Source organism: Trichosurus vulpecula, chromosome 7 (genome assembly GCF_011100635.1).
Source record: "Trichosurus vulpecula isolate mTriVul1 chromosome 7, mTriVul1.pri, whole genome shotgun sequence".
Taxonomy (NCBI): domain Eukaryota; kingdom Metazoa; phylum Chordata; class Mammalia; order Diprotodontia; family Phalangeridae; genus Trichosurus; species Trichosurus vulpecula.
The window spans coordinates 49,875,560-49,897,384 of record NC_050579.1 but is presented as its reverse complement, the minus strand read 5'-3'; the positions used below and the strand labels follow the sequence as shown (position 1 = coordinate 49,897,384).

Sequence of the window (21,825 nt, the reverse complement as noted above, 5' to 3'; positions counted from 1 at the left end):
GGAAATCTCAAGCCTTCTGGGTCCTCTGAATTTACCAACTTCCCAATTACAGACCAAATGAGCTAAGGTCCCACACTTTGACAGTAACTGATATTTTCTGAGTCTAAAGTATAGATAAAACTGCCTTCTATGCATAAGAATTCTCCACTACATGTTAATGAATTTCGGGTCACTATCCAGTTGAAAAGGCTATGAACAAAACATCCCTCTAAAGTCCAGGGGAATATGTACATTTGTTGATGCCTAAGAAAAGTTCCCTCACAGAAAGACAAGCCACATCACCCTCAACACATACCCGAAATGAGCTACACAGCTGTGTAGCTCCTAACAACTCAGCCAGGAAACCAGACAAGCAGAGAAAAAGGAGAATGCAGTCAAGTCCTGGGGAAGAAAAAAAACAAATGTTAACACCCGAAACCAATTCACCCACGCAGGCTGGCAAGCCTTTCTTCCACACAACACACTACCTCCCCAGCCCTTCCTGAGCTCTGTTTCCTACGTGTGAATTGGTACAGTACCCAGAACTGGCCTGTCTCAGGAGAAACCGTCTCCTGATCTCCTTTGTCACTACCATGCCACCCAGACAGAATATCATAGAGATTCCTCAAATCGCTGTGATGTCACAGTCTAATCTGCGTAATATGCAGTTGTACCAGGCTGTAGATAATGTTCCCAGGACGAGGGTGGTTTTGCAGCTGGAGATTTCTCTGGTGTACTGGAAGCACTTGGACTATCTCAAGATGCTGTAGAAAAAGTCATATGACCAAGACTCCATTTGTTTTCCATTATTTATATACAGTCATAGCCTGAGCTGTTAATTCTACCACTTACATCAGCAACACACTCAGCAATTTATTTATAGTCAATTTCTTTTGACAAATAGTCCCCAAAGTTTTTTAGAATTTTCTCTTTGGTTCCAATCCTACCCCACACTGGAAATTTAAAGTTGTGTTAATTTTATCTGAGTTTCATAGGTAAATATGCCCGAAAAACCATTTGTTGCTGTCCCTATTGCATATTGTCAAGTTACAAATCCTCCACTTGGCTGCTTGGTTGTGATGTCAGCAAGGAGAGCAAATCTAGCTTTACAATAGAGACATATTCAAACATTCACTCTTAATATCTTCTAAACACTATTTTTCAAGTCCTGAAATAGAGCCAGTCTTTGGTCTATGATTTGACAGACCTGAAAATAGCCACAATGGATCAAGAGATACAGAAGGCTGAACAGCTACACCCAAAGAAACCTTTCATAAATACATAGACTGAAGCCTTTTCCGAGACCCTGTTAGAGAAATATGACTTCAGGTTAGAGAATAAAGCCTAAGTACATCAAGGGAGAATGAGGTAAAAATACAAATGGATATCTTGAATAATATATTTAAAAAATGTTCCCCCAAGATCCCTACTACTAAAGTCACCTATATTTTAGAAGGATAATATAAGCTGGTAGTTGGAGCTGGGGAGGGGAGAAAAAAATTCAATTTAATTAATAAATATTTATCGAATGCTTACTATGTAGAGATGCATTCTCCGCCCTTATGGAACTTGCAGTCTAGAAAATGTGAGTCTAATAGTAACCATGAAAAGAGATTTGGGGAAATGAATAATTGTACTGTTGCTTGGTAACAAACGATAGCTGATGCACCAATTTACTTCAATTCCTCAAGTATCTATCACTGTTTGATGTGTGAAAGATACCACGCTAGGTACTGGGGACACAGGAAATGAAAAGTCCTGCCTTCAAGAAGCATACAGTCTACCAGGAGACTATGAGAGGTACACGAATAAGTGACACCAGGGAGAATATAAAGAAGCAGAAAAGCCAGACAGAGTAATCTTGGAAAATTTGAGGAAGGTTGAATCACTTTCAGTTGAGGGAATCAGAACAGACTTCACCAGAGGTGGGGTTCAACAAGTGGAGGTGAGGACAGACTTCAGTTCATGTATAAATAACAGCTGATGATTACCCTTTGTGGTTTTTAAAGCACTTTACATACATTATCAACACTACGAGGTTGATATTGTTAACCTTACACTTTATAGATGATGAACCTGATGCTCAGGAAGGAAAGGTGACACAGTTAAGTATTAGAGAAGTGATCCCCACCTAGAGCCCCACCCCCAATACCCAGTCCAAGTCCAAAATTCTGTGTACTGCATCACACAAATGCACACAAATGCGAAGGAGTGAAGAGGAGGACTGGGGAAGAGCTAATCATCCATTTTGGCTGGAGAGTGATGAAAAAAATAAGAGAATCAAAGTAACTATCTCACACTGAAAGTTGTAGCTCTTCTAGACATACTCGTCTGTCACTCTTCAAGGCTGTTTCCTAATCCTCGTGCATTAGAGAGAAGCCACTGTGTAAATCAGGAACTCTTCCCGTGTAAATTCAATCCATGGAAAAGAGATTTCAGCTGTGATTCCAGAGTTTTCAAAAATCAACCATACTTACAATGCATGAATTGCCTGTTGCTGCAGCTGATACATTTTTAAGCCATTCCATTTTGAATCAATTATCCATCAGAAGCAATCTCTGTTGTGAATGAAGAAGAAAATGGGTACAACAGAGCCATTTAATGTTCCCCTGAATTTCAAAATGACTACGGTTTAGGATAAGGAGATTTTAGATCAAACTCAGTAAGTAGCCCAATCCTGTTATGTGGAAGAATCACAGAGGAGGTTTGGAAAAATATAGGCACCCCAAGTTCAAGAATATCCTTTCTAAAATTCAGACTTCTCAAATTCTTTTCACCCTGGAGCCTTTCCTTAATAGGTATGATAGGCCATTTAAGGGCACTGCCCTTCTCTGGGGATGTCCAGTTCCCTCTACTCTTCCTACCTTCCAATTATTTACACAATAGCAAAGGAATAGCTAAGTGGCAGGTTAAGGGCTCAGTAGTATGTACCATTAGTCTGGTATTTATTGAACCAGGAAATAACTCTGCATCCTCAAAGTGTTTATCTAGAATCTTCTTTTTTGTTGGCAAGTGAAGGGAAAATAAGGTAGATGAAGAACGCCATGTTCTTCTAGCATTGCTGTGTCCCTGTCATTGGCTAGTTGTGTTGTCAATCATCATCAAGATAGAAGTGATTCTATTCAATTAATACAAAGAGAAGTGATTCTATTAAAATGTCTTAAAAAGTGATTCTATTAAAGCATTAAAACAAAATATTCTATTAAAACAATTACTGAGGCAACTTGATGCTGATTGACAGCTTAGCTAGCCAGTAACACTGGTAAAAGGAGGGGAGAGGTCTCGTGCTTCCCTACATTACTATGTGCCCCATGGAAGGATGGAAAGGTGACATTCAACATCTCTTTACTTTCCTCCACAGTACTACCAAATGAGAGCGATTAAATATCTCGCATATAGATTCTCTAACATTATGAGATGACAAATGAAGGCCTTTTATCTTCTTAAGTTCAAAATTTATAGAACCAGAAAGGGACAGAGGTAGGTCATCTGGGGACACTGCCCTTCTCTGGGGATGCCCAGGTCCTGGGGTGAAGTTTCCCCTACTCTCCCTACCTTCCAATTACAATCTCCCTGTTTTATAGATAAGAACATTAAAATCCAGTGAAATTAAAAGACACACTTGCCCAAGATCACGCAGAGCCAGGTTTAGAACCCAGGTGTCTGACTCCTGGTCTAGGACGCTTTCACTTCAGCATACTGCCTATCAACCTCTGGCCCCTCTGAGTCTGAATATCAGAGAAAACTCATTCACAGAAAAGAGGAGTGATTAGGTCTTGGGAAAATGAGGAGAGGGATAAAGGGGGTGTGGCTAAGCCATAAGATCACAGGATCATTCATTTAGAACATATGATGTCATCTAGTCCTTCTTTTAAAGTTGGGAAAACTGAGGCCTAGAGAGATGAAGTGGCCTGCCCAGGGGCACACAGCTTTGAAGCAACAGAGCCCAGATTTAAATACAAGTCCTCTAACTACAAATTGAGTACTCCTTACACAAAACCTCAAATCCAGAAATATGTGATTTGAAGATCTAGGAGATATAGGGTACCACAGCATAGTGTATAAAAGGAACAGGACTCAAATAGTATCAAAATTCAGCAGTTGGGCCTGGGTAGCCAAGGGACAGCCCTCCACATTTGGACTGGTTTGTCCTGTGTGGGAGATGGGTACCTGGCTTGGCTCCAACAAGAAGCTGTGGCTTCCCTCCTCCCCAGAGAAGCCACTTTTCCCGCCTTGCTGCCAGGAAATGACATAAATCCAATGTGGAGCATGAGAACGAAAGAAAATCTTAAGTGATTTCACTTATTTTTGGGAACCTCTCTGTTTCCTGAAGAAAGTGACCTCATAAAGGAAAGACTGAAAACTCAAGGCAGCTACAGCTTAGCAGTTCAAATACAATCTGTTATCATTCTCTTTGTCATTTTCTGAGTTTCTGCTATTTCTCTCAAAAGCTTTCCCCACGTGGCTTTTTCTCTGGCATCCCATTTTAGGGCCTTCTTCACTTCCTTTGATCCTTTTGCTCTTTCTCCTTTATGTCAAACTGTTTGTGTCTACTGTTTCTTACCAAAGCCTACCTACTAATGCCCATCTGCCTCCTGGTTCATCCTCTGCTCCAAGGCAAGTTGAGTTCAGGTCTAAGTCATGGATTCTTCACTTTAAAAAGAGGCTCAGAGGTGAAACTTTCTTAACACCTGAGTCATTTAAGTACCTGGGACTTTCCTAAGAACCTACCATCTCTTTCATCACGTGAAAACTTCTTGGCTACTTGTTAAGAACCTTAAAAACAGGGCAGAAGAGACATCAGTTATTTCAATTCAAAAATGGTTTAGCCAAAATACATCACCTCTGCATGTGTTGCTGTAGTTGAACACCAAGTGGAATCAGAAGCCTCACAAAGCCACAGAAAATGCTTTTCAGTTCCCTCAAACTCTTCTAAAGTCTCTATGAAAAAGGTATTGTGATCCCCATTTTATAAATGATGAGCCTGAGTCTTGGGGAAGCTAAATGATTTGCCCAGGATCACATAGCGAATATGCCTCAGAGAAGGTATTTGATGCCACCATGATACTCTGGCCATGGATATTACAATGGGTCAGGAGTTCTTAAGCTGGAATTCCAGGGGCTTTGCAAGCTTTTAATAGTTTCTTACCTGTATTACAATATAACATGTTTCCTTTGTAATCTTAAGTATTTAATTTTATCCATTTAAAAGCATTTTTCCTGTTAACTTGGGATGGGGTCCTTAGTCTCCAGGAGTGTGCTGAAACCAGCTTGTACAGGCACCATTATGAAATACTCAGTGTGAGTGTTTACTCCTTCAGAAACCAACAAGCCCTACAAATCAGGGCTGAATTTTTTTTGGTTACTTGTCTGGACTTAAGAAAGTGATGGAGAAAATGTTAAAAATACAAATAAATTTAGAAGTGTTTCAGGGACGTTTCCCCTTACACTGGTCCAAAATGCTACATGGCTAAATCTCATACCTTATGCCTGATTTTAATCTATGAGTAGTTATCCTGATCATGAGACTAATTATTCACATTTATATAGCACTTCTTCCATAAAATCCTGCTCTAACGTCTCATGCTGACATGGATTGAACCTAGAGTCTCTAAGGTAAGTCTCTTCTAGCAGAGCATAACTTTTGACAGGTGGGCTTCAAATAGAGTCCCAGAAACAGAAAGTGTGTTTTTCAAGGACCATCCTACCTAAATCGAAGGTGATTTCTCACCAGCAGGTTAGCCACTATATAATGAACTCTTTGGCAATGACGTCCTACATAGGATTGAGGATTACAATTTTATAGGATTTAAATCTGGAAGAAACTTGGGTAGATGTATAGCATTTTACTGTTACAAAGCACATTATGTACATCATAGTTAAGCGCATAACAATCTCAGGAAGTAGATAGTGCAAAAAGACTTTGGCAGGCTAGAACATTCAGTTCAAATGTAAAAAGATGAAACTTAGTAGGAATAAATGCAAAGCTTTCCATGTGGGTTCAAAAATATCAACTTAAAAAAAGACAGGATTGGGTAGAGGGGAATGGTATCACAAATATAGAGCTATAAGGAAGGTATCTTAAAGGACTTAAAAAGTCAAAATTCCTCATTTTACAGACGAGAGAACTGAGGCCCAGAGAAGTTAAGTGACTAGCCCAGGGTTTCATAGGTAGCAAGAAGTAGATCCAAGATTCGAACTCAACTTGTTGGTCTTTCTTTTGCACCATACTGACTCCTATCTAGTTGGAAGATTTAGGAGGGAGAGCAATTAGTTGATTTCAAGTTCATTGATACATCAACATGTAATAAAGAAGCAAAAATTAATGCAAAATGAGTTTTCATTAAAAGAAGTACAGCTGAAGGACTGGGGGATTAATGATCCCATTGTGTTCTATCCTAAAATATTGTGTTCAGTTCTAGGTGTAAAATTTAGGGAAAATACTGATAAAACAGAGTGCATTCCTAGGAAGACATTCAGGATGTTGTAGTGACTTGAGATCACTCTATATGAGAATCAGCTGAAGGGTCTAAGGAGTTTACCCTGGAGAAGAAACATTTTCAGCATGATAGAAGTCTGAGTATTTTAAGGATTCTCACGGGAAAGATGGGTCAGACTTGTTCTGCTTATCCCCAGAGGGCAGAACTAGACACCAGGAATGGCTCGAAAGAGGCCAATTTTGGCTTAATATAAGGGAAAACTTCCTAACAATTAGAGCTATGCCAAGATGAAATGAGCTAAAGAGATAGGTAGTGAACTTCCTCTCCTTAGAGTTCTCCAAGCAAAGGCTTGAATAACCATGTATCAAGGATATTGTTGAAAGAAAAAGAAATTCTTGTTCAGGGATGGGTTGTATAGATGGCCATTGAGGTTCTCTCCCACTTGGATATTCTGAGATTCTGTTACACATTATCATGCATACAATTGTGTTACATATTGTTATTATTATGTCACATATCTGCATCTATAGAAGGGAGTTTCTGTACATGGAGATCCCTCTACCTAAGAATAAAATTTAAAATTGTGCAGGTGAAGAAACTGAAGTTTTGAAAGATGAATGACTTGCCCAAGGTCACACAGACAGGGCTCAAGTCCAGGTTGCCTGATTCCAAAACCAGTGTTCTTTCCATTATGCTATGATGCCAGTAAGTCCAGCATGTTGTAATAGGACTCACTGAGTATATTACAAAATGTTGCCATCTGGTTGCATACCACCAAAGATATGCATTGCTACTGGAATGTAAGTACTCTGTTGTTTGTTCATAAAAGCAAGTAAATATGGCAAGGGCTTAAGAAAGAGGGCACTATTGGGTTTCAATTTTAGCTGCAGTAGTCCATAAGAAATTAGACTCTCACAAGACAGAAACATGAGGAATCACTCCTACGTGCTGCTTGGACACGTCTTCCTTTGTGCTGATTGGCTCTGACACCACCACAAGTTCAGCAGCTATGAATAGTGGGCTTGAATGCCATGCAGACTTCTGATCTATCTTGTTGACAAGCATTTTGTCTCTCCCCAAGTCATGCTTTTAGCATCCTAATAACATTGCCAAATCAAGATCTCGGCTTAGCAAGCTTGACATGAAAAATAGGAACTAATACTTTCTGTCATGTTAAAGTCCAATTTTGTGACAATTAATTTTGCCTGCAAGAGGCAGGATAGAGAACTCAGAGGCAGGAAGTCCCAAGTGCAATCCTGCTTCTCATATGGTTTATCTGTAAAGTGAGGAGTTAGAGGTTTGGGCAGACAGGTGTTGAAGTGGATAAAGCATTGGGCTTGAAGTCAGGAAGACAGCTTCCTGAGTTCAAATCTGGCCTCTGACACTTACTAGATGTGTGAACCTGGGCTAGTCACTTAACTTTGTTTGCCTCAGTTTCTTCATCTGTAAAATGAGCTGGAAAAAGGAAATGGCAAACCACCCCAGTATCTTTGCCAAGGAAACCCCAAGTGGGATCATGAAGAATGGGAAGAGAACTGAAATGAGTCAACAACAACGGAAGGGACTAAGGACCCCAGAGGTAAATGCCACACCAGGGACATGTCTGTAGGCAGGTCATTCAACTTTGAAGTGGCCCAAACCACCCTCTGAGACTGTAAGATACAGTCTTTGCTCATCTGCATCAATAGAAGGGAGTTTGTGTACAGGGAGTTCCCTCTACCTAACAAGTAAAATTTAAAAAAACAAACAAACCAGCTCAGTCCCACTGATTCCATCCGGTAGGTATATGGTGACTGTTTTTTGAAAATACCAAAGGGTATCTGTATTCCAAGTCATGTTGCTTCCAGTCACAGAGTAGATGTAAGGTATAGTGTATATAGTGGAAGGAGCACATTCCACCATTTACTAATCCGGTGCCTTCAGGCAAGTCAATTTAATTCTCTGAACTTTTGTTTCTTCATCTGTAAAATGGGCACATCCTGAACTGTTTGGTGGCAGAGGTGGAATTCAAATGCACATTTCTTTCATTCCAAAGTAATGTTCTTTTCCACTAAGTTCTGCCATCCCTCTGAGAGCCTATTTTCTGTGAAAAACATTTCTGTTTTTTGGAATATGCTTCATAAACATTTATAATTACTTTTGTTTAGAACTCCCAGTATGGAAGGAAATTCACATTGCTATATTTACTTTTTTTTCCTAAGGCAGAAACAGAAGCCCTGATAAGCCAAGCCATTGGACCTGTGGCACCAAGAAATGCAAAGCTGGGTCACAATTAAGGGCTCAGTTTAGGACCTAGGTGATACTTAATTCTTTTAACTTTAGTGTCCTTGCCTTTCCCTCACTGCTTTTTAAGACAGAGACTGAAGAGGTTTATTTGCTAGAATGATAATCAATCATTCGACAGCTCTCTGGGGATGGACACTGCAAAGAGCCAATTGTCATCTGACACTGTCTTAATTTTTTGTTCTATTTTCAAAATTTACTCAATACTTCAAAGATCTCTGATTTCCTGGGCACAGACCATCCTTCACCCAGTACAGATGGTAACCCCTGAACAATGTAATAGTCCAAGTGACAGTGACTGATGAGTCACTCATCTCATTGATGAGCCTCCCCTAATTTAGCTAGGTTTGTACCCTGATAAAAGATGAGTTGTCTGTCCTTGAGCCCATGCTCAAAGCCTATATACCTTGGTAGGGCCTGCCAGAGACTGAGCTCTGCTGGCATGACCTGGCATAGCTGAAGTCAACTCAACACCCTGATGATACACCAGAATGGGAAATCCAGGAAGGAAAATGTATTCATTTATTTTGGATGATTAACAGGCAAAGCATCCTGGATCAAGCTTTTCCGGCACAGTGTTTGTTATTTATTCAAGTGTACTATCACACCAACCTCAGGGACTGGGTTGTATAATACACAATACCCAATATGACTCTTGATCTATTGGGTCATTTAAATGCTTGCTCATATTACTACAAAGTTACATCTAAGCAAGCAAAGATATTAACTACACTAGCAAAACTATTAATTTTAAATGACATTTTGCTTTTTGAACAGGCTAGATTATTACTATCCTCTGTAATAGGGTTGCTAAGACATCTCCTGACCCTAGATTTACCCATTTGGAAATGTTTAGGGATAAAAAGTTCAGCAAGCAGAGAGATTCCTGGTTTCTAATTGCTCTTAATGTTTGAAGTCAGTTTGATTCTTCTGAAATTTGCTGGGCCTGATGAAAGCAAAATTCAAATCCCCCTCAGGGCGTGAGGTGTAAGATCCTTGGGCCCCATCTTAGCTGCATTTTCGGTGGAATTTTTTTTGTTTTCTTTTATGCCCCCCTCCCCAACCTCCACCCCCAAAACCCCATCCCTTTACCTCATAGTCAACAGGATGAAGTAACTGGAGCTTATGAGAGGAATCAGCCATCATGCACTCCAGTGTCCCTGGTTATTTAAAATGCCACAATCAAGGTTTCTGAACATATGGAATCTGCCTTGAGCTGAAGGGTACAGTAAGACCTCCCCAGCTCTAGACACATTGCCTGAAGCTGGAGTATAGGGAGCTGAGAGGACCTAGTTAAGGGGATGGAGAGGGAAACTTGAGGCTGTAGCTAAAATACGGCAACAGAAATTAGGTTTCTGTGGGCAGCCATTCCACCAGGGCCCTCTCTTGCTTTCTTGCTCTCTGTCATCTGAGGAAAAAGAAAAATATTCCGTGTTCTCTGAAACCAGCTAGCCCAGGACAGGATGAGGAGCTGCTGGAGAGGAGAGTTTAGGAAACACAGGATACCCAGCCAAAGGCAAACGGAAGAAAGGGAGGTGTAATCTGTGATTTGGGCCCAATTAATTGACTTTTGAAGGTAATTGAAACTGTCTAATTTTTCCAGGGAACCCTTCACAGGAAGGGGGTAAAATCAAAATTCCTTCCACAGTGAAAGCCCATCTGAAATTTGCTGGAAGAGTTGGTGTTCTGATTCTCATATGGGAGGGGGGCAGGTCGGGGGTCAAGTAAGCCACAGGAGGAGGTAAGAGTGAAAACAGGGCTTTACGAGCCCTGGTCTAGGGCTTTAAAAATAAACATTGTATTGTGGGCCGGTGTTAAACAGGAAACAAGGGGGATAGTGAGGAGAGTAACATCATGGCATTCACTTGAGTTCTGTAAGTTTAAACCCCATGGTCTCTGCTGGCTGCATTATAATAATCCCTTAATGATTCGTACTTTTCAAAGTGTTCTCATGCACACCAGTTCATCTGATCCTCAGAGAAGCTTAATATGGTCAATGCAGGTACAAGAGATGAGAAGGAGAAGGGCTTTTGCATATTTTATATTATTTCTACGTTTCATTTATCTTAAAAACCAAATAAAACAAAAGCTCGGTTGTTTTCATATTCTCTCTACTATTTACTCTGAGTTTCCCCAGACCCTAATAACTGTACAATTTACTCACTGGATGAAAAATGTGAGATTAGTATTCACAGTAAAATCCATCTACACTTTTCAAAGTGAATGTCATCATCAAATAAATTAAAGAAACTTCCCACCATAGGACTGACCCTTCCCCCAATCTGTGTTTTCCTTTATCCTTTATTCTATAACATCAGGATCCAATCTAAAGGCTAAACTAGGGGCATGGCTTCAACCTTGGGGATTTTCTACAATTGTCAAACAAAACCTGGAGGTGACATCCCCAAAGGCCTCCCAAAATTGAGATGCTCTGTTTGTAAATAAATTAGATCAGCAAAAGCTACAGTGAAACTATCGTTCTGTTTCTCTCTCTCCTCCATCATTATCTATATTATAGTGTTATTCTATATTACTGTAATACAGAATATTACTATAATGCCATAATATGCCCATGGAGAGTTTCATGTCTTATTTAAAGTTTGTATCTCCCCAGCCCCCAACACCCAGCACACAGTATGAATGTAATAAAGAGGCCGTAAATTGGTGAACAAATTAATTAATGAATGAACATCATAACGGACATAACAAATCTATAGTTATATACATTATGTTGTATATACATAGAGTACTTAGACCAAACATTGGGTGTGTCAGCAGTAAAGAATGAGAAGTTATGGGGCTTGTTTACAACTTTAAGTTTGTTTTAACTGGAAACTTCTGCTTTGATTAAAAAGAAAATGTAATTGAATTTTACAAGTATGTCTGAATTCCCCACCTCTTACATTTCCTGTGAAAGACTCAGGCTGAGGCATCACCGCTAATAGCTATAACCAAGGCATAAGGTCTTACTTAAATTAACAAATAATTATCCTTCTTAATAGAAGTGTAAACAGAACCCCATTCATGAATTTGCTAATTGCTCTTCCCTGCTGGGTCTTTAGCTAGGGTTCAGTCTTTAACCATCTGATCTCAGACAGGCACACATAAAATTCTGAACTTAAACTCACTAGGAAACCTGGGGGTGGGGAGGGAGAAGTAAAAATGATCAATGTGGAGGAAACAGAAAAAAAAAAGAAAAAAATCAGTCTTTCTTTTTTCAAGCTGAATTTAAATTCTCTAAGTTACCTGCCACTATGTGGAAATATTCACCAAACATCAAAATTAAAACTTCTGATGAAAAAATCCACTAAAATTTTACCTTCTGTGAGGCTGCTTTGTTCCTTCTGGAAGTCCAGAAAAGGATAGCCACATACAGCCCAGAATTATTATTTAATCAATTATTTAATTGTCTTTCCAGAATTGAAAAGCAAATTCCCATCTGCTCATCCTCCCATTTTCCATGAAATGTACAGATTTTGACATTGACTTTTGTCATCTGGCCCTGCCATGGGAAGGAGCTAACAGATTTAAGAAGGGATTCGTCTGTACTCTAGTGTAAAATGGACCAGATTCCACAATTAGTGTTTCATTTAATTCTACTAGGTACTTTTTGAAAGACAGGTAATAATGACTACAATAATTGTGAAAAGTTTACACCAGCAAGGGGTTTTTTTAAGAGACCTTCAATTATCTTGGATAAAATAAGAAAGCTTTTTAAGTACAATATTTCACTCTTATGTGAAAAAACATTTTGTCCTTAGTTGTTTCTGAGTGACTTTTTCTATTAATCTTGTGTCCACACAGGCACAGTAAAATGAAGAGTGGAGGAAATTATCCAGATAATTAGAGGGAGGCAAGAAGAGCAACACCTACAATTGAGGGGGTGAGGGAGAGACTTAGCAACTCACCTCAGTTCTGTAGATTGTCTATTTACCTGGGCCAACTTGTTTAATTTTGATTTGCTGGTAGATGCAAGGCTCTCTAACTCAGCTGTCCCCTTTGAGGATCCAACTGGTCGTCTCTCGAATGCTTCTCAGAGTAACTTTCATATTTTCTTTAATTAAAATACATTTAAATTAATTCAGTTTTGATCAATCTTTACAGAATTTCATGACATTGTTTAAGATCGCTGAAAAGATTTTTCTGGGGTATCTAGAAATTTAAGTTAACTTCCATGAACCTTTAAAGTATGGACTTCTCCCTTTGTTCATCTCACTGATTTTTACTTAACAGGAACTTGACATGTGAATTAGAAAAACCAAGGTGTACTGTTATGCATACCAGCTCTATGAGTGCTTGGTGGGCCATCGTGCTAGGATCTGTGCGCACATCATCTGAGGACCCTCTCCTGAAGAGTTTGGGAAAGAATCGATCTCTATTTCTCCCCGAACACTGGGGGCTCCTTATCTGAACTTATCTGAATGGATATTCGGTCTGGGAAACCCTTGAGAGTTCTCTTTTAACATCCAGTGATGATCTGCTTGGAGGAGGCAGAGAAGAGAGTCCAGGCTTGCACCCAGGAAGAGACTGGAGGGAGGCAACAGTATATTTATTTGCCCTGAGGCTTTGATGAAATGGAAAACCTTCTGCTAAGCATGTGTGCACCCTTGCCCTTTATACAAGAAGTCTGGGAGGGGGAAGGGGAAGAGAGATCACATTTGAGGAGATCTAACCGGACACTATCACTTTTTTAACCTGATCAAATCTTTCTTTAGAAAGGTTATCAGGCAAAAATTAAAAAAAAAAATTGGGAGATTCTACAAAGTCTCCCTATCTCTCCCATATGCTTTAAACCACCCTTGAAATTTAAAAGGTATTTCACCTGGTGGTGTTGCCATTCCCATTATTCCAGCAGCATTTGTTTATAAGACTTTAGAACACTTAATTTGACGGGCTCAGTACTCTTTACTTACCAATAATCTTTTCAAAGTTCGGATGGCGTAATATAATTATTATTCCTTCCAAGACATACTCACCGCAGTTACTACACAGAGCACCACATCACCATACGACTTTTTACATTTATAAATTTGTCTGACAGTCCCCAGAGAAAGTATCTCACCACTATGAACCAGGGAACTAACATCCTCTTAGACAGTCAAGATCAGTCGATGACAATTTCAGACCTCCCTCTAGAAGTCCAGGCTATCCCCTTCACGTAGAGGCACTTATAAAAGACCTGACATAGGGAACCACATTTCAAAATAGCAAGGAAGACTTATGCATGTCTTGCTCTGTGTTGGGACGGGACACACACGTAAAATCTTTCACCCAAGCACACTCTCTCACACACTCTCTTCTCCCCCAAAGGATTTCATCTGAGAGACTGAGCCAAAACTCTACACCCAGCTCCGGATTGACTTGGCGTAATCAAATCTGCAGAGACCATGCAGTATTCTAACACTCACAAGGGGTCGGTCACATCTGGAAAACCCGGGTAATTGTATCTCTCTGGAAGGAAGGAGAATCGTGAAGAGATTCCCTAAGCCTCTTTGAGCTCTTCAGGCTGAGCCACAGAACTACAAGGAAGAAATTTACTGTGCTCAGCAATATTATCGGTCCCTCTCGTTGCGGCTGATATTATCAGTTGTATGCTTTCTCGCCCAGTTTCGAGCGCTTGGGCGCACATTCACAAATCTATAACCACATGGAAACCTAGTCAATCGTTCCTCCATCACCCAAACATCACTAAAAACAAAAACAAACTCCCTTTGATTTCTCCCGGGGTTGACTTTAGTTGAGGGGAATTGACTTCGCTAAGGAGATAGAATTAAAACCCCGCCCAGGTTAAAGTGGCTTCCTAAATCAGAGAGCCTCAAGTCTGGCGTCAAGATTCATCTCGCGGGCAGATGTAGCCCCAGGCAGTTCAGCCAGGTCTTTAGCACGTTCTGGGGGTCCCTGCACCGTCCTGCCCTCTTTTTGGGCGTCCAAGGAACCCCGCGGACCAGCGACATTTCCCAAACCAGCCCAAAGGAGCAGGCTTTTGCGTAGCCTGAGGGCGAACCTCAAAGCGCTCTGGTAGGCCTTGTAATCTTCCGAGCGCTAAGCCTCAAAGTGCTCTCCGCCGGTGGCTACAAGCCGGAGCCGAGAACGTCTGAGTTATTTAAGTGCGGCTTTTGACGGGAAGATCCCGAATGTTTTGCGGGGGAAACCTGATGGGATCTGGAGTTAAAACATACTAGGCAGGGTTAGAAAGTGGAGACTGTCAGGTTACGCGAAGGTCTTTTCAAGGCCGCAACTGGAGAGGCCCTGGGCGCTTTGGGGGCAGGGAAGGTCGAGGGGCGCAAGAAAGCCCGGCGGGAGGCACAATTGGGACAACGATACTTGACCCTTCTCTTCCGGCTCCCTAGCTTCTGGCTTTCCAGAATCCTGGGGAACTTTGCCTCTTGAACTGGTACACACGTGCGTGCGCCCAGAATCTGAGAAATGCCTTCTTGCCCCATCGAAGTTCATTGAAAGTTTCAAGGTCCAAGGTTGTGACCCTGAGCTTTTTTCTTTATTTCCACTGCGATTAATTGGAAACTTGACAGAATAGGTGTTAGGTGCCTCGATGGCTTTTTGTCTTTTTCCTTCCACTGCCCGCCCACCACTCTTTGACTTTTGCTTCGTTATGATAGACGTTCCCGTTATGCGGGCGAGGGATGAGGAAATTATTATCATCGTCTTTGGGCTTTCGCCTCGCGAGCAATTAAAGAAAATCAAGCTGTGATTGAAACCAAAGAGAAAGGGTTGGGGTGGGGAGAGAAAGAGAGAGAAGATTAGAAGGGAAGAAAACAAAAAAGAGGAAAACTGCTCTTCTCAGCACTCTCAGGTTTTGTGAATCTTGTCCCATGGCTAAAACACGGCTATGGCCTTTCACTAAAGCTAAATCAAATATAAACACAAACCCCAATTGTCCTTCTAAATAATCATCGTCATGCTCCTCGAGCCCTGTCCGCCCTAGATTTTATTCTCTGGAAGGATCTGACATAGCTCTTGGCCGCGTTTCTCCCCTAAGTGCGGGAAAGGAAGAGGTCGCAAGTAGTGATGGGCCAGGGACCCGACGGGCTGAAAGAGTCGCCTGCTCTTGCCTTTCCAGATCACAGTTCGGTTGTTTAATTTGGTTACCTTTATTTCCCCTTTAAATCTGGTCGTAATTTCTGTTTCTGCTGCTATGGAGAGTCGGGACGACGAAAAGGAGAAATTAGCAGAAGAACCCCAGTCCTCCAAATCCATCAAAGTGCCAGCTCACGCGTTCGCTCCAGGATCTCCTTCCCTGGGCGCCTCAGCTCCTGGTCTGCGTTATTTGCCCAGATCGCTCACCTCACAGGAACTATCAACGAATCTCGGGACCCTCACTGGCAAAGCCTGATCTCCCCTTCAGGAGGGTGGCTCACTTTTCTGTCGGCTCCACGCACAAACGCGGGTGGAACCTTCTTTCTGCAGATACTTATTCCTTCCCACGCGGAAGTCTCGGGAAAAGTAGGAGCTTCGCAGAAGGAGGAAAGAGATACTATTGATTTCATTTTTAAATGCCCTCCCCACTCTTTCCTAAAAGAAATCATTTCTTGTTTCCTTTAAGTGTGGTTTTGCTTTTGTTTTTTGAAGATAGTAAATTGGCAAATTGGGAGTACTCTACAAAAGTTACCTTCTTTTTGTAGAAGGGTAAGAAAACGAAGGGCTATAGGTTTTCATATATATATATATGTGTGTGTGTGTGTGTGTGTGTGTGTGTGTGTGTGTGTGTATACATATATATATGCTACTGTTATTATTTTCAAATGTTTACATTTTCCCCAAAGAATGCTTCCATTTTCCCTTCCTTAGCTCTATTTTTCTCCTGGCTGCCAAACACCCAGACCTTGATCTTCCAGCTGAGAAGCAGAGAAAGAAAAATCCAAGAACGTGACTCTGATTAGGAGAACTTGCGTAATTCCATTTTAACAGCGAAACCACAGAAGAGCTAAACCGAGGAGGATCGGCCTGCAGTGCGTAGCTTTTGAGAAGAATCAAAGAGAAATATTGTTGCGGAGTGTGTGTGGGGGGGGGTGTTAAATGGGGAAAAGACTCCCAATTTTGCTGTGGAAGCTATTCCCTTAGTAATTTTAACTCGGATAGGAAGAATATTGAAAGGGAAATGGAGCAGGCAGAAACTCCAAACGCTGCCTGTTCGAAACCCTTGCCAGAGCTCTGGTTACTAAGGGGCAAGAGTACTAAAATAGAGCTACAGAATCGGTTCCACGGCAGTGTTAAGAGGCAGGATGATGGAGTAGAACTCACTATTTACGACGCTTGGAGCCAAGAAGACATGGATTCCAGGTCCAGCTCTCTCCTACCTAGATGCGTTTGACCTTGGGCGAGTCGTTTTACCTCCTTTGTTGTTTATTTTCCTCATCAGTAAAAATGAAGGAGTTGCACAATATGACTTCCAGAGCTTAACATTCTCTGAGACTTTGAGCACTTGCCCAGGGAGAGAAGCAATACTTAAATCACATTACCAGTGTTCCAAATTCCTGCGCCCGTGAATGCGTAGACGTATTCCGCCGATATAAATCTCCTTTTAATTTTCTTTTCACCGTCTAATAAAAATAATTCTCCAACACTAAAGCCAAATACCGTAACTTGACACAAAAACACGAAGAATTCATAAAATCCTGTCTCCGAAGTCCACCCTTTAATCGCATTATTATTAGCCTCGTGGCCGTGGAAATTGAACTGTCACTGCTTTAAAAAAAAAATGTAGCAGACAGCTGCCCCCTTCTCCGAGTCTTCCCTAGGCCAGGCTGTTAAAAGGAACAAGATTTTCTCTTTCTTCCCGCTGCCCTTGCCCTCTGTAAGTTGACTGTCTGGGGTCTCTCTAGAGCTCGTCTCCCCTTTCCCAATTTCTCTAAGCATGTGTCATCTCCCCCCTCACCGCCCCCAGATCCATGAGATCGCTTCCAGAAATGCTTTAAAATCTCTGGACTGGGTATGTACCGAAACAACCAAAAGAGGCTGCATGTGTTATATGTGTGCGTGTGTCTAAGTTTCTTCTGATAACAGCTGTTCGACCTACGCTGCTTTTTCACAGGCGAAATCTTGGCACTTGGCACAAGAAAGATGTAAGCTTTTTTTTCTTCTACAATTCTGTTCAAAAACAGATCAAGAGGGCAATTTTGTAATGTTTTTGCAGATATACATGTCTTATATAAATTAATTGTATGCTTCTGTCTACTCAGTGAATGCGAATGTCTGGGGAATATATCCAAGAGACAGAATAAGGATATGTGAAAAGAATTTCCGTATAAATATGAACTTATACACAAATACAGTAATAATGTAATTTCGATCTCTTATAGCCAGGAAAACACACACACCGCACACACAACTTCAACCCCAGCAAGGTGGAAAAGGACAAGGGGGTTGACCAAGGGGTAAAGTAAGTTGAGGGATCCTAAGTGAAGCAGAGTTTTCTTTCTGAGGAAGAAATGGTTCTCTGAGTCGCTCAAGAGAAGAGCTGCTCATTCTCAGCTGCCCAGGCGCTTACACATTTATCGCGGAATCGAAATGGCCCAGAATTTGGAATGCACTCCCCAGAAAGGACACCACTCCTCAACTTAATTAACATATTTCTGCAGGTTAGTTTTATAACAGAATAGCAACACCATACCTCCCGCCAAAAAAAAAAAAAAGTTTTCAATAGCCGTCTGGTAAGATTGGAGAGAGACATTTTTGTAAAAGAAAACAAAATCTTTTCCTTTTAAAGAACTGCAGAAGAAAAAAGGAAAGACGAAAATGAGGGGCGAAGGAAATAAAAAGTAAAGAAAGGGAGAAAAAACAAAGTAGAATAGAAAAAGGGAAAGACCAGCCCCCCACCTTCCTGGATTTACATTCTGCCCCCTGTCCCGGCGCCGCCTGCTACGCACGCCGTACTCACCGGGGTGGGGCTCCAGGCAGTGAGCCGCGTCCTCGCCGTCTCCGAGCGGTCCCGCGGGGCTCAGGGACTCCATGGACAGATCCAAACCCTTTTCCTCCCAGTCTCGGAGTTTGCGCTTTTTATTTGTCCCAATCAGGGCTTCTACGGAGAAAGCATGTGCTCGGGAGCTCAAGGCGACTGCAGATCTTCTCCTTTCACTCATTTTAGCCGCCCTGCGCCCTGGACCGCCAGCCCACCCGTAGCCGGCTCCAAATTGTGCGCTAAGATCGAGCGGCCTGAGGAGCCTCAGCCGGGAAGACGCAGCAGCAACAGAGGGTGGCTAGAGCAGCAGCGGCTGCGGCAGTGGGTCTCGGCGCTGGCGGAGGTGGTGGCTTCTCAGAGTCCTCTCTACCCCTCCCCCCACCCCCCCCACAGCCCAGCACTGCCACCCCACTCACTCGGCCTCAGTCTCCGGAAAGCGTCCCCCGCCGCCCCTGGCAATTAGGAACCTGGGCCCGTAGCGGTGACAGTATTGCTACATGAGCTTGGGGAAGAGGCTGTGGCGCTGGACCCCGGCGGAGCGGAGGCGGCGGCAGCGGCTGCAGTGGTGGAGGCTCCGGGACAGCTGAGCGGAGCTGGCTGGTGTCCCCACCCCTGCCTCGCTCCCCCCCCCTGCCCCCTCCCGGGCAGGCTCAAAGGCTGTTCGGACTGGATTTCATCTTTTTTTAAATTCTCTCTCTCTCTCTCTCTCTCTCTCTCTCTCTCTCTCTCTCTCTCTCTTTCTCTCTCTCTCTCTCTCCTTTCCTCTCCTCTCCTCTCCTCTTCCTTTGCTCTCTCCTCCCCCTCTTTCCCTCCCTCTCTTTCTCTCCTCCCCTCTCTCCCTCCCTCTTTCTCCCTCTTTCTCTTTTTCTCTCTCCCCCTCTCTTCGTCTTTCCGCTGATCCAAACTTCTGGGAAACTTTTTTTTTTTAATTCCTCCCTTTCCCGAGGAGCTGGGGCCAGGCTGTGTGTGCCAGTCAAAGGCGCGGGGGAGAGGGAGGGGGAAGGGAGAGAGGGAGAAAGGGGGAAAAAAGCAAGCCCCCGACCAATAGGGGAAGAGGGAACAAGAGAAACCCCAAAGCTGTTGTCCAATGAGAAACTAGGAGAGACTGAGGCTAGGAGGCAAGAACTTGGGCCTATTTGTCTCTCCTTAGTTAGCCTCAACATTAACCCTTGTTTCCCCGGATCCCACTTAAATTGGGGGTGAGATGGGAAGGGGAAACCTAAACTTAGCGCAACCTTAGGGTCGAAAAATGAAGTTTCCTCAAACTCCAAGTTCAAAACCATTTCTTTCTAATTCAGCTGTCTTAGATGCCTCCCAGATCGTCAATAAAGACCTTGAAACTTGGGACTCAGCCTTGTGGGATTCGCAAAGTGTCTTTCAATGAGCACTGGGCTGTTGCATCTCCACTTGCCCAACAGAATTACCTAAGCTCAGCATTTAGAGCTGACAGCGCCAGAGTTTCATTAGTTATTTTGTTTGAAGTCTCCTTTCGGTTTAATCCTCGCTGCTCCCCAACAGCTTTACTATTAAACATCTTCAAAAATTAAATTAAAGTCCCTTTCTCCCCCCGTGTACCTGTCTCAACAAGAACCCATATACTTTTTACGATGAAGAAAACTAATTCGGAAGTTTTCTCAACACCACAAGTTGGCTTTCCGAATGGGGTCTGGGGGACTTGTGGGAGGGGGAGCCTCAAAGGCCAAGTTGAGGCACTTGTAGAGTTCTGGGTCACAGTTACCCCAGCACTCCCAGCACAAGCCCGCGTTTCCTCGATGTGTTGGGGGCCCAGTTAGGGAGCCCTCCGAGCTTTGCCCGGGAGCTTCTCCTCCGAGAGAGAACAGGGAAATGGGGAAGGGGGTCAGGCCGTCATCTAAATTCTTCAGGGAGGGTGCTTCTTTTTTCTTCCCTTTCTTTTCCTTTTCTTCCTTTCCCTCTGCCATTTAGCAAAGAAAGCCCTTTTGGAGTTTCCTCCCTACTTCACATTCGCTTGATTTCTTAAAGCACTTTTAAGTTACAACATATTAAGTTTAACGATCCCCCCCCCCAAAAAAAGGACGACCACCTCTCTTTTCTGAACGTGGTTTTACCTTTTTAAGCCCTGCTGTCTGAGATGAAAGACAGACGGTGAATCCCTTAGAGATGGTGTCAGAAACCCCCAACGCTTAGCATTAGCTAACTGAACCTAAGGAATAGAGAAACCTCAACTTGCTCTAGCGACCGAGGAAAAATCGTAAGAATCTGATTCCTCAGGCACAAATCAGTTACAGCAGGAGTGGATTATTAGAGCGATTTCGTAATCTTCGTCAGGCCTAGTTCTCAAAGGCAGGCAGACAGATAGACAGCTGGAAAAGTGTATAGGATCGACATACTGAATGACAGACCAACCTAGACCAATAGAGACAGACAAGAATATAGAGACAGAGACAGAGAAGAAAATAAATACATGCAGGAAAAGACAACGTGTGTGCACACAGGCTGTCAAATAGGGAAAGACCCGGGCCTATCTGACCATAGCATTTCACACTAACAAAAGGAATTCTCATTGTCACCTAGTATCATGGCATGCTGGACCGCTTTACAAAGAGATCCTGCCTAGTTTTTATCAAGGCGTTTCCGCGGAAGAATTGGAAACCATAAGGCAAGAAACCTCTTCTCGAAAACTGCGGCTGCATTTGGAAGATCGCAGACCACAGGAACCGAAGGCTGAACCCGGAGGGAAGACCGGACCGACCTAGGCCTAGCTTCAGTCCATATGTGTGAGTGTTGGGTGGCACAGATGCCATTTTCTGAAACCCCTTCCCCCCACCCCCAAAAAAAACTGCGGGCTTGGGGGCCTGAGGTCTGGGCTGGTAGAAGTTTAAGTTGAGGAGGTATTTGTGTCTTGGGCCTCAGGCCTTTCCGTACCTTTCCCAGAGTTGCTGTGCTCTGGGTAAGGTCACTCAAGGAGTCTCGGAGAGTGAGTGTCCAGATGCTGAGAAGAAAAGAACTCGCAAGCCACAGCCAAGGAAATTTCCCATCCCTCCTTTAGATGTCATTAGCAATACGGGACCTCTTTAGTTTCACTACCCCTAGTTTCGGTAATTCTAGGTATTCGCCAGTAGGCATCAAAACCTATCCAAAACAATGCACGTAAATTCGAAAGCTACCTTCCCAGGCTGGTTAGGTGACTCCTAGGAGTTCGCTTAGCCGCAGTAGGCCCTCCGAGAG

The 21,825-nt window shown here is 42.7% G+C and overlaps 1 protein-coding gene across 2 annotated transcripts in view; it reads right to left on the bottom strand.

The window, feature by feature from the left end:
- The window catches only part of TBX15 (T-box transcription factor 15), a 145,544-nt gene extending 126,159 nt beyond the window's left edge, over positions 1 to 19,385 (bottom strand). Inside the window, exons 1-2 of one of the 2 annotated variants that reach the window (XM_036768095.1) lie at positions 19,035 to 19,203; positions 18,598 to 18,738 (exon numbers count right to left, since the gene is read on the bottom strand). In XM_036768095.1, the coding sequence (XP_036623990.1) occupies positions 18,598 to 18,670 (73 nt within the window). In that variant the 5' untranslated portion in view covers positions 18,671 to 18,738; positions 19,035 to 19,203. Of the gene's footprint in view, positions 1 to 18,597 lie in introns of both variants that reach the window. The other variant, XM_036768094.1, reaches the window with a different exon arrangement.
- Between the last annotated feature and the right edge of the window lie 2,440 nt (positions 19,386 to 21,825).